At 39.5% G+C, this 27879-nt stretch overlaps 1 protein-coding gene and 1 pseudogene across 1 annotated transcript in view; both read left to right on the forward strand.

Moving 5' to 3' along the window:
• Window positions 1-13486, forward strand: part of wnt11f2 (wnt 11, family member 2) — a 46843-nt gene extending 33357 nt beyond the window's left edge. The window contains exons 5-9 of the mRNA XM_051935366.1: window positions 9730-9843; window positions 10120-10355; window positions 10724-11001; window positions 11348-11640; window positions 12424-13486. Coding sequence (XP_051791326.1) covers window positions 9730-9843; window positions 10120-10355; window positions 10724-11001; window positions 11348-11640; window positions 12424-12598 — 1096 coding nt within the window. The 3' untranslated portion in view covers window positions 12599-13486. The remainder of the gene's footprint in view (window positions 1-9729; window positions 9844-10119; window positions 10356-10723; window positions 11002-11347; window positions 11641-12423) is intronic.
• Window positions 13487-15353: 1867 nt separating this feature from the next.
• LOC114663076 (uncharacterized) lies at window positions 15354-27529 on the forward strand (annotated as a pseudogene).
• Window positions 27530-27879: the final 350 nt, after the last annotated feature.

A 27879-nucleotide genomic window follows, 5' to 3' on the forward strand; every position in this document is an offset into this window, starting at 1 on the left:
CAGCTATTAGCAATAAAGTTTTACAAAAGTGCATACTCCAGTTCCGGTTCATGGTGAGCTGTCTTGTTTGTAAAGTTTGCATGTTCCGCATGTTCTGTATTTGAATGGACATCCTTGCAAATCCTCCTTGCATCCATGTGATGGCCTGGTTTCCTGCCATGTTTGTTCTACCATGGTGCCTATAGGCCCTGATTTTAAGGACACTATACAGCCGTGGCCAAAAGTTTTAAGAATAACACAAATATTAATTTTCACAAATTTTGTTGCCTCAGTTTTTATGATGGCAATTTGCATATACTCCAGAATGTTATGAAAGTGATCAGATGAATTGCAATTATTTTCAAAGTCCCTCTTTGCCATGAAAATGAACTTAATCCCAAAAAAACATTTCCACTGCATTTCAGCCCTGCCACAAAAGCACCTGCTGACATAATTTCAGTGATCCTCTCGTTAACAGGTGAGAGTGTTCTCACTGAGAGTGAGATCACTCTGTCAGGCTGTTTGAGTTAGAATACAGAGGTTCAATTGTTGTGAAGAAGGCTTCAGGACACCCAAGAAAGTCCAGCAGGCACTAGGACCGTCTCCTAAAGTTGATTCAGCTGCAGAGCTTGATTCAAGTGCAGAGCTTTCTCAGGAATGGCAGCAGGCAGGTGTGAGTGCATCTGCACGCACAGTGAGGCGAACACTTTTACAGGATGGCCTGGTGTCAAGAAGGGCAGCAAAGAAGCCACTTCTCTACAAGAAAAACATCAGGGATAGACTGAAATTTTGCAAAAGGGAGCAGGAGTGGACTCCTGAAGACTGGGGTAAAGTCATTTTCTCTGATAAATCCTCTTTCCGATTGTTTGGGGCATCCAGAAAAAAACATTGTCTGGAGAAGAAAAGGTGAGCGCTACCATCAGTCCTGTGTCATGTCAACAGTAAAGCATCCTGAGACCATTCGTGTGTAGAGTTGTTTTTCAGCCAAGGGAGTGGGCTCACTCACAATTTTGCCTATGAACACATACCAAAACATCCTCCGAAAGCAATTTCTCCCAACCATCCAAGAACAGTTTGGTGATGAACAATGCCTTTTCCAAGATGATGGAGCGCTGTGCCATAATGCAAAAGTTATAACTAAGTGGCTCGGGGGACAAAACATGGAAATTTTGGGTCCATAGCCAGCAAACTCTTCAGACCTTAATCCTATTGAAAACGTGTTCAATGCTCAAGAGGTGGGTGAACAAACAAAAATGCACAAATTCTGACAAACTCCAAGCATTGATTATGCAAGAATGGGCTGCCATCAGTCAGGATTTGGACCAGAAGTTGATTGACAGCCTGCCAGGGTGAATTGCGGAGGTCTTGAAAAAGAAGGGCCAACACTGCAAATATTGACTCCTTACATAAACTTAATTTAAGCCTTTGAAACTTATGAAATGTTTGAAATAATACTTCACTATACCATAGAAACATCTGACAAAAAATATCTAAAAACAATGAAGCAGCAAACTTTGTGAAAACCAATATTTGTGTCATTCTCATAACTTTTGGCCATGACTGTATGTGATAAAGCAGGCTTAGAAAATAGATGAAAGGACATTAAATATCTTGATTTTATTTGTGTAAAATAGTACATTATTATAAAATATATATTTAATTTGTTTTTTCTGCTTAATGCAATAATTTTGAATAGATTTTGCAAAGGCATTCAATGGGTTTTTGAAAAGTGTATATAGCTGAAAACAATATGAATTTTTACCAGGATCTAATGGGACATGGTAATAATAAGTTCCAAATCATTACTTGTCATTTTCATGTCATTACAGACATTTGTTTCACATAAGTAACAAGAAAGAGAAATTGAATTGGTATATGTAGACATAAACAAAAGTCATTTTATTTTCAGAAACAAAGACACATTGTATCACATTGTCTCAGATGATAAAGTGATCAGTAGAATACTACATTTACATTTACTTATTCAGTAGAATACTACATTTACATTTACTTATTCAGTAGAATACTACATTTACATTTACTTATTTGGCTGACGCCTTTATCCAAGGCGACTTACAACATTCATGATACAACTGGTTACATTTCTTTTGGTTTTCCAATTGGAGCACAGACACTAGATACAAATGTTTATTACCTTTGGTCAAACTATAAACCCAGAGATAAAATACATAAGTGGTACACCAAAGAACAGTTACAAAGATGATATGACTCTTGGTATTTTACGTTACATAAAGTGGGATCTCTTATTATCTTCTAGTTGCTTATTTCCACTTGGTGAGCCTCAGAAAAGTAACTTAAAATGAGGCATGACTGGAGTCTATAAGAAAGTCAAGTGACTTTATTGTCTTGATATCCATACGCTGTATTGCAGCATACAGTGAAAGAAAGTACTTTGCATATGAACACAAGCCAAATGCAAGACAAGTAACAAACTTTACTATTCTATAATTAGATAAATAAATAATAGGTAAGTGACTAGACAGTAATAATTTAAAATGTAGTAATAAATAAATGTCACGTCATGTCATTGTCCAACCCGCTATATCCTAACATAGGGTCATGGGGTAAATAAATAATAACTAATAATTTAAAAAAGCAATTAGTGACAAGTAAACAACAAGAATAGTAAAAATAGATACTATACATGCTTTCTTTTTAGATAATTTCAAAATCTGACATGTATTTAACCTACTTTCACAAATCCCTTATAATGCAGATTTACAAATGGCATTACTTATCAATTAACATTTAATTAGAGGGTAAACCAAGAACAGCAGTGTGTATATACATTTATTCTCTATTCTGTATATGTATATACTATATAACAAGGGTGGCCAACTCTGACTCTGGAGAGCTACAGTTCCAAACCAGTTGCTTAATTAGAAGTCAGTCTTCACCAATAACGGACCTTATTTAATTTCATGGCTTGTTACTATTTTAATTCTACCATTTCAGTTCATTCTTAAATCAGACATTATTTTCCTTTCTAATGATACGTGTATCATTCAAGTGATTTGAAGCCTAAAACAGATGAGTAATTTTCATGTTCTCTTCAGCTTCCTTCTGAGTATTTAATTAAACCAAATAGTGAATGATGAATACACATGGGTGGAAATTTAGACAAGCTAGATGTAGAACTGCTGGTTCCTTTGTCATTTGCATCTTGTTGCTAATAAGGAGTAGTTAAAACAAAGAATACAACTGTTTGACATTAAAATAAACAATTAAAGGTTCAAAATCTTAATAAGTGAAACAACTAAAATGAAGCAGGAAAAATGTGACTTGAGCAATAAGTGCTTCATGAGCAATAAATGATTTCTCATGAAGCAATTGGGTATGGAACATAAACCCAAAGCCACTGCAGCCCTCCAGGACCGATGTTGCTCAGCACTGATTTAAAGGGTCTGAGTCTTAAATGGCAAATAAATTAAATGAAGGAAATTAGTAGCAAAAACTAGTCACTAATTAAGAAAATGGTTCCAATGAAAACCTATAGCCACTGTGGTTCTCCAGGATCTGAGTTAGCCATCCCCTGGTGTGTATATATATATATATATATATATATATATATATATATATATATATATATATATATATATATATATATATATATATATATATACCGTGGTGTGAAAAACTATTTGCCCCCTTCCTGATTTCTTATTCTTTTGCATGTTTGTCACACAAAATGTTTCTGATCATCAAACACATTTAACCATTAGTCAAATATAACACAAGTAAACACAAAATGCAGTTTTTAAATGATGGTTTTTATTATTTAGGGAGAAAAAAAATCCAAACCTACATGGCCCTGTGTGAAAAAGTAATTGCCCCCTTGTTAAAAAATAACCTAACTGTGGTGTATCACACCTGAGTTCAATTTCCGTAGCCACCCCCAGGCCTGAATACTGCCACACCTGTTTCAATCAAGAAATCACTTAAATAGGAGCTGCCTGACACAGAGAAGTAGACCAAAAGCACCTCAAAAGCTAGACATCATGCCAAGATCCAAACAAATTCAGGAACAAATGAGAACAGAAGTAATTGAGATCTATCAGTCTGGTAAAGGTTATAAAGCCATTTCTAAAGCTTTGGGACTCCAGCGAACCACAGTGAGAGCCATTATCCACAAATGGCAAAAACATGGAACAGTGGTGAACCTTCCCAGGAGTGGCCAGCCGACCAAAATTACCCCAAGAGCGCAGAGACGACTCATCCGAGAGGTCACAAAAGACCCCAGGACAACATCTAAAGAACTGCAGGCCTCACTTGCCTCAATTAAGGTCAGTGTTCACGACTCCACCATAAGAAAGAGACTGGGCAAAAACGGCCTGCATGGCAGATTTCCAAGACGCAAACCACTGTTAAGCAAAAAGAACATTAGGGCTCGTCTCAATTTTGCTAAGAAACATCTCAATGATTGCCAAGACTTTTGGGAAAATACCTTGTGGACTGATGAGTCAAAAGTTGAACTTTTTGGAAGGCAAATGTCCCATTACATCTGGCGTAAAAGGAACACAGCATTTCAGAAAAAGAACATCATACCAACAGTAAAATATGGTGGTGGTAGTGTGATGGTCTGGGGTTGTTTTGCTGCTTCAGGACCTGGAAGGCTTGCTGTGATAGATGGAACCATGAATTCTATTGTCTACCAAAAAATCCTGAAGGAGAATGTCCGGCCATCTGTTCGTCAACTCAAGCTGAAGCGATCTTGGGTGCTGCAACAGGACAATGACCCAAAACACACCAGCAAATCCACCTCTGAATGGCTGAAGAAAAACAAAATGAAGACTTTGGAGTGGCCTAGTCAAAGTCCTGACCTGCATCCAATTGAGATGCTATGGCATGACCTTAAAAAGGCGGTTCATGCTAGAAAACCCTCAAATAAAGCTGAATTACAACAATTTTGCAAAGATGAGTGGGCCAAAATTACTCCAGAGCGCTGTAAAAGACTCATTGCAAGTTATCACAAACGCTTGATTGCAGTTATTGCTGCTAAGGGTGGCCCAACCAGTTATTAGGTTCAGGGGGCAATTACTTTTTCACACAGGGCCATGTAGGTTTGGATTTTTTTTTCTCCCTAAATAATAAAAACCACCATTTACAAACTGCATTTTGTGTTTACTTGTGTTATATTTGACTAATGGTTAAATGTGTTTGATGATCAGAAACATTTTGTGTGACAAACATGCAAAAGAATAAGAAATCAGGAAGGGGCAGATAGTTTTTCACACCACTGTATATATATATATATATATATATATATATAGCAAATTAATAATAAAGGATTTAAAAAGATAGAGAGGGAAAAATGCTATCTTCCCATCTCAAAATATATTTGCATCTGTCAATATTTTTTTAAAATATCTAAAGACAAACATCTTAGAATTTATTAAATTCTTCAGACATCATCTAAACCTTATGGATTTCATGTGAATGCTTATTTTTTGCTTTATCCACAATATTATGTGGAGATTTTGTTTTTAATTTTTCCTTATAGTATTGTGTACTTGTCATATAGTTAACATAAAACCTTCGTTTTACTTGTAATTTGATTGCCTTTGTAATATGTGGTTAACATACACCTAGTGAATACCTGCTGCTGTTCCTTTGGTTGCAGATTTGTTTAGTTTCTCTTGTGCTGTCACCCTATGCTTTCAGTTTGCAAGTCATTTTATATAAAACATCTGTAAATAAGTAAATCTTGTATTTAGAATATGCTTAAAAGAGGCTTGGTTTTAGCATCATTATTTACATTAAAAATATATATATATATAATATAATAACGCGCGTGTGTGTGTGTGTGTGTGTGTGTGTGTGTGTGTGTGTGTGTGTGTGTGTGTGTGTGTGTGTGTGTGAAGAATGAGGCCTTCTTAGGAAAGAAAAAGATGTATCACCATGTGCATGTTGCCTCAAATGTTCTATGAAACTATGATATACAATAACCAAAGATAGATAGATAGATAGATAGATAGATAGATAGATAGATAGATAGATAGATAGATAGATAGATAGATAGATAGATAGATAGATAGATAGATAGATAGGGTATCTGAGTGACTAAATGAATGTAAATTCAGATAATAAATAACAAGATGAAATCGTCCTTGATAACAGCTGTTCTTGAGCCGTTCTAGTATTTGTGTACGTATATAACGTCACGTTGTAGTCTGCTTTGTTGCATGTGTAATAGCACGTTTTCATGCAGTTTACAGTACACAGTTGACCACAGCACCAGAACAGTTGCGCCAATACGGCACGCTTGTAAAGTGAAATGACAATCTGAATGCGAACCATCCCCCTTCTTCCAGTAGTTCCCCTGTCGGGAAGATCCATGGCATGTCATCTCCGACAGTGGGAGGGCCATTCGCTATCTACAAAACAGCAGAAAGTTCCCTTTTGGCGCTAATTCTCCATGACTTAACTGTATCATCAAATCAATGCGTCACTCATACGTAAAATGTTAACAGCCCATTGACAATACCACAAGAAGTTAGGGTTTAAATAATTGCTCTTTGAGCTCCCGGATTTCTCGACCCCATTGTGTGAAACGTCGAGAAGTGTTTCTCAGGAGTTGGGGGTGCAAGTGTCTGTGCGAAAGGTCTGCACATCGTGACGTGAACGAGGCGCCTGCAAATGCACAATTATCACCTAAAGAAACAATTGGTAGAAACTGTAGAATTGATCTTACCAGCTTCAAGCGCTAAGATGAGTAGATCGGCAAAGTTCAGACTGTAAAGGGATTCTTCTCATTCATAATGTTTAAATTATTTTATCAATTTACAGCAATCCATCGTAGTGTAAAAATATAATGCAATAGTAAATGCAGAAGTTATTCACAAACGCGTCTATAGTTTTTTTAATGTTATTCTAAACGTGTCAATTCTTAGTATATTTACATGCATTTATTTGTCTCCCACAGTGAGTACACAAACGTGCTTGAAAAGACGGTTGTATTAATATATGTTCTCTTTACTGTCTGATCATATTTTTATTGAAAAGGATACATAGTTGTTGTCAACACTTGCAAAATATTGGATTATGTACAAAAGTTAACCGTTTTTTTCGTCGTCGTTTAAAAGAGAGGAATATTTGAAATTTAATGCCCGTCATATTTAACCAAGGGTTCTGTACTTATCTAATAAAGAAAACAGATGCCATGTTCAGAGCTGTTGTACGCGATTAACAGCGTTAAAAGACATTATTTAACGCTTTGTTTACAAGAATGTCTTTGATATTTTTGTGTTACTTTGAGGATTGTTTGTGTATTAGCTTAAGGGGATTATTTAAATTGAGAATTCGAATAGCGAGTCCTTATCTTCTATCGGACAGCTTTTCTTGTAAGCAATTAAAGTGTACAAAATATTTTACGCCACGTTCTGGAAATCAATTTACAGTTGCCTGGTGTTATATTTAAAACCAAAGGATTAGCATGTAAGTAAGTCATTAAAACTTTAAACAAAGCACAACCCTACTTTAGACGTCAGTATAAAATAACCCGCATATGAATGCAAGCACCAGCAGTTAAAACATCTGCCTTATATAAGACTCTAGATTGGAAACCAAGCCTGCATGGTAACTGTCTCTGTTGGGTTTGTATGGTTGCCGTATTTTTGCGTATATGAATATACGTACGTATTTATCGATTTATTTACTTATATCTCTAAGCTTGCGGCTTAGCATCTGTATCCCACCGACGCGCGTGTTAAGTTCACTGGCGTCTCTAAATTAGCCGGTGTGGACGGGTGTGGATGTGTAAGTGTGTCTGCCTTGCGGACTGGCGCCCCGTCCACACCTTGTTCCAGTTTTGCTCTCTCTGCTGCCACTGGTAGTGACCACCGTCACTGTAGCCTTTTTGGATAACTCGGTCTGTCGTTTTACCGTTATCCGTGATAACATTTCTACAGACAAACACTCTTGTAGATAAAAAGCAGGTTTCCAGAAACTAATGAATAAATCTGTTTAGTTTCAAAAAAGTTAATACCACGCCTGCTTTTCATTAATTAATACATAAACTCTTCAATTTTCCGCCTATACGTATAGCACTTGTTACGTTGTCTCTGCGGGCATTTTAAAAAAGAATTTCTAATATGGAGTACATCGGTTAAAGGAAAACACCAAAAATAAAATTACACTAAAATAAAAATACGTTTGTAAGTTGATGTACTTTTATTTTAGCTATGTGTCTATTTACATATTCGTTTAAGAGTAGGCCTACTGTATAGTTTTAAAATATCGTTTTAATACGTCGTGCATAACAATTTGTAGCAGTATACTGTAATTGACCGTAAATAAAGTTCAATGTTAGATTTCTAGGGTGTTTTCTAATTTACAGTGTGTAATTCGGCATATGTGTTACTGCATGGGATTTAAAAAAATCGGACGAACATGAGTCTTCCGCTATCCCCCAGATCTCAATATCTGTGTCTGTAGAATTACTTTCCAAAAATCTGGATCGCTATTAATGCGGGTTGAAAACATGGCTCGTCATGTCTGCTTCTCTCTGGCTAGTAGCGCCGTCAATGTTTATCCCGGTTCGGGACCATTCTTATGCAGATGAAAGAGAGGCCAGGATTCCGTTTCAAATGAAGAGTTCAAAAGAATTGCTGATCAGTGCCTCTCGAATTGCCACTGTTTTAACACCTCCAACTCTTTTGTCTAACGCCATTTAGAAGTGTTTAAACATTTATAATGGGTAGTATCGACGTGCGAGAGGTGTATATAAAAGACCAATCGGGACTAGTTGCGACTCAGACTCCACCAAACCAAGGAGAAATAAATACATCGACGTGCATTGGGAAGAAAATAAATGAATAAATAAATTTTAATAATCTACTTATCGCACCTTCTTGGAACTGTCTGGAGAAGTCCAGGATCCTCTTTCAGCATCGGATTCATTTTCAGAGGTAAGTCAATTTTGTACGTCTTCTAATGAATCTTGATTTTCAACATTAACTTAAAGCTGACGGTGACAATTTCATTTGTGTAAGTTTATTTCGTATAAAGCATGTGTGTTTCTTTTAACGGGATAAGACAATCGTATGGGACGCTATCTGTTTACGCTTTCCAAATCCTTTCTGAATTTGCTTGGCGGGGGTGAGATTTGGCATATAGGATGTACAGGAAAGTTATACATGCCAGACTTGCACCTTTCACATAGTGACATAGCCAGGTCCGATTCTAGACCATACCAATCCCCCGAAAATCATCTCGGGCTCCCCGCCCACGCTGTCGGATATACTGTTAGTTGCTGGATTTTTGGTACTTTATCACATCATGTCTCCCTAGTATTTCAGATGCCCTCCTCTCACCCCCTTACAACTTTTGTCTGGTATCGAAGCTGGGCAAAACTCACAGTATCACTACTAGATACTGCTTTTACACACTAAAGTATCGTAATAAAACGAATTAAAATGGCATTAAAAGTGGGATTATGTCAGGGTATGTTTGCTTTCAAATCATTCACACAAATTCCGCTAGTAACAAGAATGTGCGATCACAGTGTGGATCTTAGGCGTTATTAGGTTTCGCGCACCACAAGCCCTAGGAATGTCCACCTGGGGGTCGTCCTGCTTTCAGGGACAGGGGCGTGTCTAAAGAGTAATATATAACACAAGGGACTTCATCCTACTTCTTTTGGTTTCCTTCTGGATTTAAATTGTGGTTGGATTATATAGTCAGAGAAGGGATCGAACGCCGCAAGTTTACAGAGTTGTTTTTCTGATTTATTTTAGACACTGGACCTTTGCCTGAAGAAGAATCTCCTCTTTCGAAAATGAAATACTGTAGCTTGGTCGTTCTGTTCCTGTGTGGTGTCAGATACTGCAACGCAATTCACTGGCTGTAAGCGTTTTATTATTTTTTGCTAAACCTCTGATTTGGTTTATATTATTTTTACACTATCAGCTGTCATTGTTTGAGTTTATTAAGTTAAAATTATAGGAGCAACAGTTTTATCTAAAAATCAAACTACTGTAACTTTACTAGTCAACATTCAATTATAGTGGATTTAATTGAGTATTTTCGACCATTTCAGCGGGTCGCAGTGCCCAGTTGTATTACAGTGTATTCCTTGTTCTAAGCTTTGTCATGTAATCGGCATTGTATCTTTTTTCACAGCGGCCTTACAGTAAACGGTAGCTCAGTTGGCTGGAATCAGACACACCACTGCAAGCTGCTGGACGGACTAGTCCCAGACCAATTACAACTTTGCAGGAGAAATCTGGAGATGATGCACAGTATTGTACACGCTGCAAAAGTTACCAAAACGACTTGCCAGAAAACCTTCTCGGATATGAGGTGGAACTGCTCCTCAATTGAAGACGCCCCTTTTTTCACCCCAGACCTAGCGAAAGGCAAGATTTCTGCTTTTTACTTGTAGTTAGAATTGTTTCTTGTATTACGTGAAAATGTTTGAATGGATTATTTCTAGTTTTTACAGTTTTAGTGTAATCTTTTTAGCAGTAAATCCATATTATTGTTCACTTATTTTCCGTTACGGTCACCCTAGCTACAGGTTAGGGTAAGGTTAAATATAAAATGTTATTTCTCCAAACATTTTTATAGCGCGGTGCAACTAGATTAGTTTTATAATTGGTAAAGAGACTTATGACAGTGTTGTCAACATGTCTTTACTTTCTGCCGTATCTTCCCTTAACGATGCAAAGCAACATAAAGTGAATCGGTTTTCAAAACAACCCGCTGTTTATTTGCCTCCCTGCAGGTACCAGAGAGTCAGCTGTGGTGTTCGCGTTGGCAGCCGCCGCGGTCAGCCACTCCATCGCCAGGTCTTGCGCCTCAGGTGACCTGCCAGGCTGCTCCTGTGGCCCCGCGCCTGCCGAGCAGCCAGGACCCGACTTCCGATGGGGCGGCTGCGGGGACAATCTTCGCTACGGCCTACAGATGGGCGCTGCATTCGTTGACGCCCCAATGAAAAACAGTCGTTCAGGATCGCAGGCCGCTAAGCTAATGAACCTGCACAACAACGCAGTTGGCAGACAGGTGGGTAGGCGACGTCTCGAATGCAAGATGTTTAGTGCCGATAAGTAATGGCTGAATGATTGTGCTGTGTGAATTCGTGTTTATTGAGAGAAGGATTCACTGTTCTCCGTGTTGATGGGCAGGTTGCATTTTCAGTGCTGTTTAACTTCATCAAAGAATACATTTAAATATGCTAATGGATCAATTTATATTACTGTTAACACATAGTATAATAACTCTGTTGTCTGTGCAGAGACATGTAAACTGCATCTTTACCTTTGTTATAGCATGTTGTATCAATTGTCAAATTATAATTTTTTTTTATTAATTTAAAAACTGTATACTTAATCCTTTAATTTCTTACCAGGTTCTGATAGATTCCATGGAAACCAAATGCAAATGCCATGGCGTCTCTGGCTCATGCTCTGTGAAAACTTGTTGGAAAGGACTGCAGGACATGCATGACATCGCAGCTGAACTCAAATCCAAATACCTAGCAGCCACCAAAGTGATTCACCGGCACGTTGGGACTAGAAAGCAGTTGGTTCCGAAAGAGATGGACGTGCGACCCGTGCGAGACACTGAGCTGGTGTACCTGGTTAGCTCCCCTGACTACTGCACACGCAATGAGAAGCAGGGCTCCTATGGAACACAAGATAGGTACAGACTTTCACTTTACAAACAGGCCATTTTATAAGCAGGCGCTTGGAAAGGTTTTCTAATCAGATTAAAAATTTTGCAAATGGCCCCATTTTAATCTTGCAAATTCATAAAGATTATTTTGAAAGCTCAAAACCTTTACATTTTCCTTTTAAAAAATTAAAATCTATGTATTCATGATATATACTGTATATAAAAGAAACTTAAGTTTAAGATATATATATATCTTAAATAAACTTTCTTTTATTCCAAAATAAATTTGGAACACATGAATGTGAAGTATAAAGGTTTTAAGTTGTGGATAATTAATTGTATTAATGCAATGTATATATTAATATACAAGAGAAATTGTATCTATTTGGTTTTCAAAATAACATATGAGAAAGGTACTAGACAACAAATCCACTTAAATAAAAGCATCATGTGAGATAGGATCCATATGTTGTAATCAAACTGTTCATAAATTAGAAAAGTGAACACAGATTCCAAAAGATTACAGAATTAGCTGCATTATCCTATCTCTTATATAATACCTTTGTCTGAGCACATCTTTTCTTAGTGTTCTGAGCAAGAGCTTCTAAAAGTGTCAAATATGAACTGAATATAATTTGGGGTAGATTTTGAGGAACAGCTAATAAACAGCCTGCCGGACTCAGCATCAGCCTAGTAAATGAGGAAGAGAGAGAGAATAAAACAAACACAAAAACCTTTGTCAAGAAAACTTTACTTTGAAATTAAATTTGTTATAGCAAAAAAAAAAATGTTTTTTCTTCTCTTTTGCAGACAGTGCAATAAAACCTCCAATGGCAGTGATAGCTGTAATCTCATGTGCTGTGGCCGTGGATATAACGCCTATACAGAGAAGGTGGCCGAGAGATGCCAGTGCAAATATCACTGGTGCTGTTATGTCACATGTAAAAAATGTGAAAGAACAGTGGAGAGATATGTGTGCAAATAAAGATGAGATCTGCACAATCCAGGGGCAACAGGAAAGCACTATATGGCAGGAAAACCAATGAGGTTTTGTTTTTTCTTGCTCCAAAGAGAGAAGGCTGTGTCAGCGGTATGCACTCCCGGGGCATTCCTTGAACATTGCTGAGACTGGACAGTGGCTGCTGATCAAACGTTAAGTCAATAACATGGAGCAAAATGATTGGCAAAGGGCAGACCCTGCAGTGCGGCCTATTTGTACTTACTGGGAGCTCAATTACTGTCTAATACAGCTGACAAATGTTCAGTGGCCATTCGGCTTAGACAAGTCTGTGTGTCCACACAGGCAAGATGAGGCCCGGCTTTGTCTCGAGAAAAGAAGGCACTGATTCAGGTCAGAGACTGCAGATGATGGATTGATAGCAGTAAAAACTTCTCCTTTGAATGAATAAAAAGGACTGAATGGAAACAATGATCTGAATTACAAAAGGTCTCTCCCTGCCCCCAAGATGCTAAAAACTCAGCCAGTTGTGTGGTTTTTACACCAGAATGAAGACCTTTTTAGGCACTAGTAACCCATTTGTTATCCATTAACAGAACCTTAAACAGTAAAACGTTGCTACTGTGGGTCTGTGATATTGGAAACAGAGGACATATGCTACTGGAAATTGTTCCACTGAGCTACTGGAAATTATTCCATCGACTCCACGTGTGATCACCAAGGAACACTGGATGTCCTGCCTATCACGCACCAAGAGAAAACTGCGATACTAGTGCAATAAAATAATGTGAAAAGTGTACATAAATGAACTTAATATCAATGACAAATAATTTATATTATATTTTATTACCTTTTAGTGGGATTAGAAAGACCAAAAGTCCTGTTTATCTTGTATAGTTATATTCTTCACTTACACTACAGAACAATTGGATTAAAAAATAAAAGTATTAATAAATTTGTAATTTTCTATTTATTTGTAATTATTGTTCTGTTTTCTTTGATCTGTGTTTTATTTTTCTGAACTAATCAGCTCTAATTCTAAATATAGTACAGAAGTGTTCACTTGTTACATTTTTGAGTTTTCCTTAATAGACCATCACAGAGCACTTTGTAATAAATAAGAGCAAAAAAACTCTCTATAAAAAAGTAATTGTAGTTAAAAATAGTAAAAAAATGAGAGAATGAAATGTAACTGCCAGCAGAATATTGCTCTTGAGAAATGTGCTCTAGCGAGCTGTGCTGCACTCCCACCCTGATGGCTTGTAAATACCAGACCTAAAATATCCATGGCACTGTTTAAACTGGAATTCACCTTCCCATATCCCAGCAATATTGCTGCATATCACCTAATGTATCATGTTACTAGATAGTTATGCAAGATACACACTTTCTGCAACTGAATTCTCAATGCTTCATCTGTTCTTTTTTATTAATTTAAGTTTATTTTATACTGCCTGTTGTGTTAAATATAAACAGAACTGGAGTGTTGTGTTGTGGGGCCGTGAAGTGCCGCAAAATATGTCAGTTGGCAGTTTTTGGCTGAACAGAGCTTTTATTAGAATTATTTTTAACTATGTTCTTGGGTTCCATATCAAATATTACTTTCACTAAAATAATGCAGGAAATGGATTATTTATAGGGAGTGCTGTGTTTGCAACTGATAAGTACCATGCTGGCTCTTAAAAAATGCTTATACTATTATTCCTGAAACAATCCCCAGCTTGGTGTGTTTATTTTCATCTCTTACATGATGATGGAAAGGCCAATTAAACCTCTGTAAGCATTATAGCTATCCTACAGAATAGTGTTTTAGTAACTTTATCCTGCAAGTGTCATTTTCACTGATATATTACAACAGAATATGTTCAAGCCGTAGAATGTTTTCTTTTTCTGGTAAGTTTAGTTTTAGGGAAAATGCTAAACCCTTGAGAAGTGTTCAGTCTTTAACAAAATATTTTCAGGCATTTCCTTTACTAAAACCTTTTAAATTGTTAGGCAATCTGTGCATACTGGGTGCACACGCATATAACAAACCAATGTTTGATTAAGATGTAGATGTAGGGCAGAACTTTAACATCCTAGGTGTAAAAGTGTAAATTTATCATCTGCTGTTTCCTGCATTCTTTTCATAACTTTTATAGTAACTGGCTATTTTTAATGTGCACAATAGCTCACCAGTCTTTAAGGTTCTAAGGACAAAATGTGCCGTTATTTGTTTATGCAATGCAAGTAATCTTTTTCTGTTCTTCATTTTATTGGCTTAGTTAGAATTTTTAGTCATTTAAGACCTGCAACAGACTTGGCACCCTGTCCAGAGTTGGTTTTTCATCTGAACCTGATTCTACCAGAATAGGCTCCAGCCTTCCATAACAATGAATTGCATTAAGTAGGTTTAGGTATGCTAATTATTTAAAAAAAGCTTCATTTTCAGACAGAAATTATTTTTTGCTAAGTTCATTACAAATTTTGAAAAACGCTAATCAATCTTTCTTTCTTTCTTTCTTTCTTTCTTTCTTTCTTTCTTTCTTTCTTTCTTTCAATGATGCTTACTTCTATGTTTTCTCTTCTCAGAGATACTGTAATTCTTCTTTAAGTCCCTGTCTTGCTGCTTCTCTTTTCTGTTATTCGTGGTGATGAGAGACATCAGCAAAATGACAGGTTTCATCTTAAAAACCCGTATACATATTGTAGCAACATGCAGATTAGAGTATATGTAGTCCTTTTGAACACATATTCATTGTGTGTTTATTATCTCTGACTTCTCCTTCTCTCTATACCTCAAATGCCAGGAAGCAGCTGGCTGCCAAACCACCCCAATGACCACTGGAAGGAAGTTAAGCCTAATGCTAGGATCAAGATCCTCTGTGAGTTTAGAATCATTTTCTAAGAGTTTGATGACCTCCTTAGTGCTAAAATCATCAGACCACAGCCCTGTATTGCAGTTCCCATTCTTTTCTCTGTTTCTTTGTATAATTTGAAAGGCCAGACATCTTTTGTCACCCCGGTTTCCTGTATTGTTGAGCAATAAAAGAGATTCCCACGGTGGTGCTTAATGTTGGCACCTACTGGTATAAGTAAAATACGCTTCTTCTTCTTTCGGCTGCTCCCGTTAGGGGTTGCCACAGCGGATTATCTTATTTCATATCTTTCTGTCCTCTGCATCTTGTTCTGTTACACCATCACCTGCATGTCCTCTCTCACCACATCCATAAACCTTCGCTTAGGCCTTCCTCTTTTCCTCTTCCCTGGCAGCTCTATCCTTAGCATCCTTCTCCCAATATACTCAGCATCTCTCCTCTGCACATGTCCAAATCAATGCAATCTTGGCTCTCTGACTTTGTCTCCCAACCGTCCAACTTGAGCTGACCCTCTGCTGTGCTCATTTCTAATCCTATCCATCCTCGTCACACCCAGTGCAAATCTTAGCATCTTTAACTCAGCTACCTCCAGCTCTGTCTCCTGCTTTCTGGTTAGTGCCATCGTCTCCAACCCATATAACATAGCTGGTCTCACTACCATCCTGTAGGTCTTCCCTTTCACTCTTGCTGATACCCATCCGTCACAAATTACCAATAACTCTTAGAGCTAAAGATATGTTGAAACAAACAGGATACCATTGTCTCCATGATGTTTGTTAGCTTAGAAAATAATAGCTTAGAATCTATGTTCCAATACCAGGTTTACCAATTGTGCTAAATGACTGAGTAGTTTGTTACAGAGTTCTGCTAATCTGTGCACAAAAAACGTTTTTTAGTGTTATTGTCCTTCAGACCCATCCTCTACTTACCTATGATTTAATGCCTCTTACAGGACCATGATGATGCAAACTGCAATTGTAACATTTTCACCTTTTAGCAGTATTTATTTATTTATGATAAGATTGCTTTCTATCTACTGCCAACTTTATAATCTTTTTGTTTCTGCTGTCAATTGATCGACATATACAGGTTCTACATAAAGAATTCATCTCCTTGGAAGTTTTCAAATTTTATTGTTACAACATTGAATCACAGTGGCTTTCATTTGTCTTTTTTGACACCAATCAACAGAAAAAAAGACTCCTTAATGTCAAAGTGAAAACAGATCTCTGCAAAGTGGTCTAATATAATTGCAAATATAAAACACAAAATAAGTATTCACCTTCTTCAAGTCAGTATTAGATACATCTTTGGTAGCCACGACAGAACTGAGTCTCTTCATGACAGCACAGGTTTCTCTCTAACAGCTTTGCACATCTTCACACTACCATTTGTCCCCATTCTTCTTTGCAAACTGCTCAACTTCTGTCAGATTTCATGGGGATTGTGAGGGAAAAACCTTTATCAAATTCAGCCAGACATTCTCACTAGGATTGAAATCTGGACTCTGACTTCGCCACTCCAGGACAGTAACATTGATGTGCTGCTTTGGCTTTATGCTTGGGGTCATTGTCCTGCTGAAATACAAATCATCTCTTAGCACTCGGACTGCATCAGGTTTCCTCCAGGATTTCCTTGTATTGTGCTGCCTTCATTTTACCCTCCTACCTCATAAGCCTTCTAGGTCCTGTTGCAGAGAAGCATCCTCACTGCATGTTGCTGCCATCATCATGCTACATGGTGAGGATGGTGTATTTAGTGATAATGAGCTCTGTCCAAATGTGGTATTTAGTCTGATGGCCAAAACATTCAGTATGGTCTTGCCAGACCACAGAACCTTCTCTGGCTGACTTCAGAGACTCCCATGCGTCTTATAGCAAACTGTAGCTGAGACGTCATGTGCATTTTTCAGCAGTGGTCTTCCATAAAGCTGTAACTGGTAAAAGACCCTGGCAACAGTTGTCTGCACAGTCCCTCCAAATGGATTCACTGTAGCTTTTCACTCCCTGAGAGTTAGCAAAGGTACCTTGGTGGGCTTCCTCACTGGCCTTCTTCTTGCACAATCACTCTGTGGATGTCCAGTCAATTGAATTTGCCTAAAATGGACTCCAATCAAGTTCCAGACACATCTCAAGATGAATTTCAAGGATGCACCTGATGCACCTAATTTGCAGTACCACAGCAAAGGGGCTGAATCCTTACATAAACAAGGGATTTCAGTTTTTTAAATCTTAATAAATTTGCAAACCTAGCTGAAAACATGTTTTCACTTTGTTATTATGGGTTACTAAATGCAGATTAATGGGCATAAATTTAAAAAAAAAGTAAAGGGGTCTGCATACTTTCTGAATCTACTATATATATATACAAATATATAACAAATATATGCATACACAATGAAACTGGATGAGTGAGTGTGCCCTGTCATGGACTGGCACTCTGTACTGGCCTGGTTTCTGCCTTCGGGCCAGTGCTTTATGTATATGCCACCATTACCAATACAGGCAAATAGTTGTTTCCAGAACACCTTGTAGATAAAGCAGCAAAGCAGATTGGCATGAAGACCTCACTTTAAGAACAAATAAATGGCGCCATGGTGTGAGATGCTTTTTTTTTGTGTATGAGTGGGTGCTATAAAGGTGTGCTGTCCACTGCTGAATCCTGCATTGCCCCCCAGGTTTCTGGAATAGACTCAGTAACCTTGAATTGGATTATGTTTCAGAGTGTTATGAATCTATGCCAAGACACACAGGTCCCATTATCTTTAATTAAATGGTCTACCCATTAAGATGTGACAGACCTAACCCTAACCCTAACGTTGGATTTTCTTTCTCACTTGTTGCTCATTCTGAATGGTTTCTGTTGAAATCACGACTGCTTCGTGTGTACTTTGTATTAGAGATTGTCTGTTTACACATATGTAAGAATTATGTTTCTGGACTTCTCTAGCGCCTTCAACACCATCCAACCTCTGCTCCTTAGGGACAAGCTGACAGAGATGTGAGTAGATTCATACCTGGTAGCATGGATCGTGGACTATCTTACAATCAGACCTCAGTATGTGCATCTCAGGAATTGCAGGTATGACATTGTGGTCAGCAACACAGGAGCGCCACAGGGAACTGTACTTTTTCCGGTTCTGTTCAGCCTATATACATCGGACTTCCAATACAACACAGAGTCCTGCCATGTGCAAAAGTTCGCTGACGACACTGCTATCGTGGGCTGCATCAGGAGTGAGCAGGAGAAGGAGTATAGAAACCTCATCAAGGACTTTGTTAAATGATGCGACTGAAACCACTTACACCTGAACACCAGCAAAACCAAGGAGCTGGTGGTGGATTTTAGGAGACCCAGGCCCCTCCTGGACCCCGTGATTATCAGAGGAGACTGTGTGCAGAGGGTACAGACTTATAAATACCTGGGAGTGCAGCTAGATGATAAATTGGACTGGACTGCCAATATTGATTCTCTGTGCAAGAGAGGACAGAGCCGGCTGTACTTCCTTAGAAGACTGGCGTCCTTCAACATCTGCAATAAGATGCTGCAGATATTCTATCAGATGGTTATGGCGAGCGCCCTCTTCTACGCAATGGTGTGCTGGGGAGGCAGCATAAAGAAGACGGACGCCTCACGCCTGGACAAACTGGTGAGGAAGGCAGGCTCTATTGTAGGGATGGAGCTGGACAGTTTGACATCCGTGGCAGAGTGATGGGCGCTCAGCAGGCTCCTATCAATTATGGAGAATCCACTGCATCCACTAAACAGTGTCATCTCCAGACAGAGGAGCAGCTTCAGAGACAGACTGCCGTTACTGTCCTGCTCCACTGACAGACTGAGGAGATCGTTCCTCCCCCAAATTATGCGACTCTTCAATTCCACCCGGGGGGGTAAACGTTAACATTATTCAAAGTTATTGTCTGTATTTACCTGCATTTTTATTACTCTTTAATTTAATATTGTTTTTGTATCAGTATGCTGCTGCTGGAGTATGTGAATTTCCCCTTGGGATTAATAAAGTATCTATCTATCTATCTATCTATCTATCTATCTATCTATCTATCTATCTATCTATCTATCTATCTATCTATCTATCTATCTATCTATCTATCTATCTATCTATCTATCTATCTATCTATCTATGTATTGACACACTTGCACTTTATCAGATAGTAGCCATCCCCTGTGGCTCCACCCTCATAGTAGTGAAACAGGACAATGAGGAGGGCCCCGCCCAGCTCCCTACTCCTGACGTCACGCTTCCCCCTACCCTTGGCCCCCAGCCCCTGTCTCAGATTAGCAAGAATATGTCACTCCTGCGAGCGATCTATAATTCTTAGCACGATGAGGGAAGTCACAAAATAAACCAGAATGTTCAAGCAAATTATAGAAAAAAAAAACCCTGCTCTCTTGTTCGCTAGCTAAGTGGAGGTAAGGAACGCCCAGAGGCTGGCGCATGAGTGAGGAGGAAACCAGACCACTCAGGGGAAACCCACACAGACATGGGGAGGTCATGCAAACTCCACACAGGGAGGACCTGAAACACAAACCCTGGTCTCCTAACTGCAAAGCGGCAGTGCCACCACAGCACCACCCCTGGTAGGAGTCAACATTCATCAAAGCAAGTCCGTCGAGTTGTCCGATTTGATATGCTCCATTTCAACACGGCTTTCATACTCTGCGATAACTGCCAGACTACTAGGTAATCCTCCATCTGCCTTTCTTTTCATTAAATATCTGTTTCGGAACAAAGCACCACTGTTGGCCAGATGTTTATTTGGTAATGGCCCATTCTCAAGACACTCATTGTGGTATATTGTGTGAAGACTGCAATCGGGATGTTGTTTCAAATACAGTCATGCTGGAATGTCTGGCACCCACTACAGTGCCTTCCTCAGAGCCATTTTCAACTTTAACCTTGCTCATTCTCTCTCCATTGCATACAGATATTGGGATGTTTACTACTTTAAATAGCACCGTACATATGATGCTCTTACTGACTGAAGGAAGTACCTTCAATTACAATTCTGTGCAAAGGTAAAGCACAGTGAGGCACATCAAGAGTCGAAGTTTCAGCTGAAAACAACAATTTCCAAATGATAAACAACAGGGAAGGAGAGTTGTCTTCAGGATCAGCATGTCTTAGCAGTGATATTCTCTCGTTGGGCAAATGCTCACCCCCTCCTCTCATTGTCTTCTTTTATCTTGACTGGGGCAGTGGAGGTGGGGTCAAACTGGAGTGGATGAGACATTACAGACCTGTAGGTGGGATGTCCTCTCACCTGGGAGCATCAACTGCTATTAGAGACAGTAGAAACTCATCTCCAGTCACTAAATTTGATCTCTAGAAGACACTCATGTTTCATGGCTGTATATATCCATCCATCCATCCATCCATCAATCCATCCATGCATTCATCATTCCATTCATTTTCTGATCTCACTTTCTCTCACAGCATCATCTTAACATAGTGGATCAAGAATCAGAATGTCTGCCTCATGGACCCGGCATTTTGGGATTTAATCCCATGCCCAGTTTCTGTCTATGTTGAGTTTGCATGAGTTTCTCTCTGGTTATGCTGGCTGCTCATTCAAAAAGTATAAAAGGAACTGGTAAGAAAAAGGGTTGGGAATTCCAGGTGGAAACTCTTGTTCAATTGTGGTGAAAGAAAACAGCTCTGTGAAGATTTTGATAAATAGTGAGTCTTTCTTCACTTCAGGTCAGTAGATGGCATCTTTCTGCTGTGGTTCTGCTTTTAAAAGCAGCTGGGGGTGAAGACATTCGGAAGTTAGTGAGGGACAACTAGAGGTTAGGGATCTCTGGGTCAAGGAAGGAATGGACAGACTCAGAAGCTGTTTTTTGTTTTTTAATCCCAACGCTTCCTTGTGATCTTGTGGTCTTAGTCCCAGTGGACTCACCTGAAAGAGTATGCCCTTGAATCAAATCTTTTTGATATTAAGAATGTAAAAGTTCCACCATTCAAAAATATGGTACTTTTTGCAAGAATGATGGTTAGTCTGGTGTGGTCATTCTTGTGTGATTTATAGAACAATTCATAATTTGCAAAACAATTTAAGGAGAAGCTTATTATTCCACACAAATAATTTGTGTCTAATAAATTATAATTTTTAAATAAATTCCACACAAATAATTTATGTCTAATAAATTATAAAAAATAAGTTTGGTATTTTTCCAGTTTGGGTCCTCCCTGCGTGGAGTTTGCATGTTCTCCCCATGTCTGTGTGGGTTTCCTCCGGATCCTCCAGTTTCCTCCCACAGTCCAAAGAATTGCAGGTTAGGTGCATTGGCGATCCTAAATTGTCCCTAGTGTGTGCTTGGTGTGTGTGTGTGTGTGTGCCCTGCGGTGGGCTGGCACCCTGCCCGAGGTTTGTTTCCTGCCTTGCGCCCTGTGTTGGCTGGGATTGGCTCCAGCAGACCCCCATGATGCTGTAGTTAGGATATAGCAGGTTGGATAACTGGATGGATGGATGGATTTTCCATTTAGTTATTTCTTCACAAACATAGTATATATGCATTTACCTTACAAAATTATGGTCTAAAGTTATGTGTTTTCTATAAATTTTAAAAAATGCCTGGCCCCTCCATGACGCTTTATAACTGAGGCTAATGGGTCATGGGAAACCACAGGGACATAAATTCCTAAAAACATACTGATGAAGCGGCAAAAGTTTGGATATAAGAAAACATGCCTTCCATGTTTCTGACACGTTTGTGACAACAAAAGGGATCTAAAAGGATTCTTTTGTTGCATTTACCTGGTACTGTTTTTCTCATGGTAAGAATATGTTTTCTATTCGCTTGTGTGAGTTCTCACATAAATACAGAAATAAATCAAAGAAAACCAACCACATGGTGGGAAAAGTTTATTCTGATTTGGTCATTCAAAAAGAAATCACTCGCCGGGGTTTTGATGAACGATTATTGTGGAAGAAAATGAACGCTGAGATGAAATGGCTGAATCTTATAATATTGGTGTTTTTTATTCAAAAATTATATATATAAATTATATTACAATGTTTGCGTAATCACAAGACACGGGGCAACACTTGACAATTGTTGCATTCAAAGAGTCTTTAAGCTTTTATGTTTTGGTGATGCCTCATGCACCATTAGACTCAACTACAAAGCACCAGTGAGGGCAAAATATTCTAGTAATCCCTTTCACTTGGCCATCTATCTTTGATACTCACATTGCAATGCATAAACAACTTCCCTAATTTTTTGCTGTGTATTCTAATTTTTTCACACAATCCCTGCATTTCCCTTTACTCCCTGAGTGCCTTTATAAGGTCGGACATTTTGCAACTTCAGAACATCCATATCTCTCATGTTGTATTTTCAGTACTTATCAGAACTAACTGATGTCAGTTTATTTTCCTTCAGCTGTAGCTCTTCCAAATTTGTGAAGGTGTGAAGTTGTCAGTAATTAAGGTAATCAAATATATTCTTCTATTATTAAGCTACCACATATACATTGTTACAGATTTGTCAGATGACTATCCATGATGTGAATCTCCCTTACCCCCTTATCCCAAAGGTGCTCTATCTATCTATCTATCTATTGGATTGAGATCTGGTGACTGTGGAGGCCATTTGAGTACAGTGAACTCATTGTCATGTTCAAGAAACCAGTTTTAGATGATTTGAGCTTTGTGACATGGCGTGTTATCCTGCTGGAAGTAGCAATCAGAAGATGGGTACACTGCAGTCATAAAGGGATGGACATGATCAGTAACAATACTCAGGTAAGCTGTGGCATTTAAACAATAACAATGCTCAATTGGTACTAAAGTGTTCCAAGAAAATAACCCCCACATCATTATTGCACCACCACTTGTTGATACAAGGTAGAATGGATCAATGCTTTCACCCTGTTGACACCACATTCTGGCCCTACCATCTGAATATTGCAGCAGAAATTGAGACTCATCAGACCGGGCAACGTTTCCCCAATCTTCTATTGTCTAAATCTGTTGAGCCTGTGCAAATCGTAGTGTCAGTTGCCTGTTCCTACTGTTCCTAGCTGACAGGAGTGGCACCAGTGTGGTCTCCTGCTGCTGTAGCCCATCTGCTTCAAGGTTCGACATTCTGTATGTTCAGAGATGCTCTTCTGCATACCTCAGTTTTAACAAGTGGCTATTTGATTTACTCTGTCAGTTCAAACCAGTCTGGCCATACTCCTCTGACCTCTGGCATGAACCAGGCATTTTCACCCAGAGAACTGCAACTCACTGGATATTTTCCCTTTTTCAGACAATTCTCTGTAAACCCTAGAGACGGTTGTGTGTAAAAATTCCAGCAGAGCAGCAGTTTCTGAAATACTCAGACCAGCCCGTCTGGCACCATCAACCATGCCATGTTCAGAGTTACTTAAATCGCCTTTTCTTCCCCATTCTGATGCTCCGTTTGAACTTCAGAAGGTCATCTTGACAATGTCTACAGGCCTAAATGCATTGAGTTGCTGCCATGTGATTGGCTGATTAAGTATTTGCATTAACAAGCGTTTGAACAGGTATACAGTACCTAATAAAGTGGCCAATGAGTTTTTATATTATACACAGTAATTGATACTTGTATGTATGGTTTTATCTGTATTAGTAGTTCACTTAATATGTATGGGTTGTATAATTCTTTCATCCCCAGTGGCTTTCCTCTTCTTTGAAGAAGGGACAATTTTCTAAAACACATCAGCCAGCCTGCTTAGCCGCTCTGTTCAAGCAGGTAGCCATCCAAAATGGGATATTACATTGCCAAATCTAGGATATTGTTTTTGGACCCCACACACATAAAATTTGTCTTGTTTTGCTGATTAAACCCAGAGAGTCTACTGTATCCTTTATTGTGATTTATCAGATTTATATACAGTATAGGGTGACCTATGTATGTTTTTTTAAGTAGTAAAAGTAATCATTTATTATAATTTATTTGACATAGATTATTTGTGTGGAATAATAATCTGCTCCTTAAATCATTCTGCAAAGTTTCCCAGGAGGTGACATGCTATATTAATGGATGGTGTGACGGATGGCCGGAGCCCATGCCTGGCCGGGACATCCCTGCATCATATATACCAGGGGGGCAAGGGTGGGAAACCCAGTATTTCCCCCTGGATGCTAGATGGCAGCCTCCCTGGGTTGCAGCGGTGCCTCAGACTCCCCCAGGGCTTCATAGGGGTTGGAGTTCTGTGCAGCCCTGTCGGGTTCTGCAGGCGCTGCCAGTGGGTGCTGCAGCAGGAGCAGCTGGCCTCTTTTGGGCATTGGTTTTGCCACACCCAGAAGTGCAGCCAGATGTCAGCAATCAAGCACCTGGAGCACTTCCGGGTACCCAATAAAGGGAGCCAGCAACCACCACTCAGCGGCCAGAATCGGGAGGAGTAAGACGAGGTTGCCAGGGAGGAGAGGTGGAGGAAGAGAAAGTGTTTTGCTTGTGGTACTTTGAGTGCTGTGCTTGGGACTGTGTATTGCCTCTGGGGATCACGGGGAAGATGTGCCCCACAGGTGAAGAAAAATAAATATTTGTTTTATTTTACATGTGCCTCTGTGTCGGGTCGGGCGCAATATAGCGCCATTCTTATAGTGGATATTCTTGGTCAATTCATAATTTAATTACATTGGAAATATTTGTGTTATACATGCATTTAATGTGCACCACCTTTGTATATCCTTATATTTCTGTCAAATAATCAGTGTCCATGCTTCATTGTAAAATTAATTTGCAGTAGGGCTTTACCCCAGCACTTCACAACACTACTAAAAAAGCAGAAACAGAAAAAAAAGGATAAATATTTTCTTTAAACCAGAAAGCTGTGTTTTTATTTTATTTTATTTTTTTAAAGGCATGACAGATGGTGCACATTTATTTGTATTGTCTTATTAGCACCCGTCTGGTCATTCATTAACAACCCGTTTGAGTTCACCAGGCAGCTCTTAGGGCAGAAACACAGTGGACACCTAGGGTGTACATAGGAAGAAGTAGATCAACATCTTCACAGCACCTTTGGTGACTCCAGCATAGATCAAGACCTAAGAGAGTGTGGGGCCATGACAAGACCACCTGAGCCTGTCAAGGCATTTGACCTGAGGGAGCCATCCCTGAAGGAAATGCAGGAAGTGGTAAGGAAAGCAAGGTCCAAGTCAACACCAATACCAAGCCAGACAACATATAAGGTGTACAAGCTCTGCCCCAAGCTACTACACTGGCTTTGGAGAATCCTTAAGGTCATCTGGAGAAGAGGTAAAGTAGCACAGCGCTGGAGGTTTGCAGAAGGATTGTGGATCCTTAAAGACGAGGATGCTAAGAAGATCAGCCAATTTAAAATTATCTCATTCCTCAGCATAGAAGGAAAAATATTTTTCAGCATTGTGGATAAGCAATTGATGGACTTCTTTTGCACGAATGGGTATATTGACACATCGGTGTAGAAAGGAGGCATCCCTGGGAAACCAGGCTGCTTAAAGCACATGGGAGTGGTCACATAGCTCCTTAGGGAAGCCAAGGAGAACAGAGGTGACCTGGTGCTGCTATGGTTAGACCTGGTCACTGCTTATGGCTCAATGCCCCACAAGCTGGTGTTGGAGATGTTGTTGAGGCACCATGTTCCAGTTGTAGTAATTGACCTCATCCTGGACTATGATGGCATCTTCAGCTTGAGATTCTCATCAGGGTCAGTTGTATCGAAGTGGCATTGGAGGTGGGGATCATCACAGGTTGTACCACCTCAGTGATCCTGTTTGATCTGGCAATTCATATGTTCATGAAAGCATAAGAGCCAGAGTGTAGAGGCCCAAAGTCCAAGTCCGGGATTCACCAACCAACAATTCATGCCTTCACAGATGATTTGATAGCGACCACAGAGTCCGTGCCTAGAGGGAGATGGATCCTGAAAGGGCTAGAAAGACTGATGCGATGGGCTAAGATGTCTTTCAAGCCTGAGGAATCAAGATCGGTAGTCCTGAAGATAGGTAGAGCAGTGTATACATTCTGGTTTTTCATCTCAGAAACACCCATCCCATTTTCTCTGAGAAGCCTGTAAAACATCTACGGAAGATTTTTGACAGCAATCTCAAGGATGCAACATCCATTGAGAGCACGTGTGAAGTACTGGATGGGTGCCTGAAAAATGTTGAAAATTCAAGGCATGTATATACCAGCATGGGATTTTACCAAGGATCCTGTGGCCTTTGCTCCTCTAAGAATTTCCGATATCTATAATTTCAGACCTAGTAAGGAGAGTTAGCTGCTACCTGAGGAGATGGCTAGGAGCAAGGAGCTTGAGCAGAATCGCCATTTATGGGAATACCTGCAAAATGAGATTCCCCCTCAAATCCTTTGAGGAGGAGTTCAAGATTTTTCATACAAGAGAGGTGCTGCATTTCCGAGAGTCTAATAACCCTAAAGTTTCTGGGGCAGGGATATTAATCAAGACCTGATAGGAGCAGTAGCCAGAGGAAGAGCGGGGCTTGGATCAGTCATACCTCTCTGTTATGACAAGGCTCTGGGGGAATAAGTGGAGTTGCCAAGTCCTAAATGAGGTAAGAGCAGCAGTGGAGGAGGAGAGGTCCAGTAAAGAGGTAGGAATGAGACAGCAAGGAGCCTGGACTAAACTGAAGCAAGTAGTGAAAGGAAGATCTCATGGGCAGACCTCTGGTGGTCAGAGCCACACCGTTGTTGCCCAAAGGCTTTGGGAGAAGGCTGATATCACTGGCGGCACAGTAAAGTGCATAAGACAATAGCGGAAAGCATCGGTAGTGCTATCACCAGCTGCCAGCGGATAAAGACCCTAAAGTGGACCATCAGTTTTGTTAAAACTGGAGAGAAAATATGAGGAACATCTAAGGCTAGCTCAGGACTTTTCTACACAGCACAGGACTGGCAGCTGACAGTAGACTTGGGCCGGCAGCTCAAGCTTGCTGAGCACATCACCAAGACTACCCTTAGACCAGATGTTGCTCTGGTGTCAGAAACTACAAAGAGTGTAGTTATGCTGGAACTCACAGTGCCATAGGAAGACTGAATGAAGGAGGCCTTTGAGCAAAAGAGAGAGAAGTACAAGGGCTTAGTCAGTGACTACAGCAAGTAAAGCTTTAAGACAAGGTGGTTGCCCATAGAGGTAGGATGTAGAGGCTTTGCAGGAAAATATCTCTTCAGGGCTTATACTGTACTAGGCATTATAGGTGAGAGGAGGAGGGGGCCATCTATAGTAGCACTGAGGCAGCAGAGAAAGCCTCAAAGTGGCTCTGGCTCAAGAGAGCAGATCCATGGGAGAAGGCTGCTAGGGCACATCCTGAGGATTGATCAACCTCAGCTGGGTCACCTGAGTGAGGGGGTCTAACACCCTTTGACCTCAGGTAACATCACGGATGATATGCCCTAGCTTGCATCAGAAGATGTATCATTGCAATAGTCTCTTATTTTTCATTTCATGAGTGT

Source organism: Erpetoichthys calabaricus, chromosome 12 (genome assembly GCF_900747795.2).
Source record: "Erpetoichthys calabaricus chromosome 12, fErpCal1.3, whole genome shotgun sequence".
NCBI classification, from domain to species: domain Eukaryota; kingdom Metazoa; phylum Chordata; class Cladistia; order Polypteriformes; family Polypteridae; genus Erpetoichthys; species Erpetoichthys calabaricus.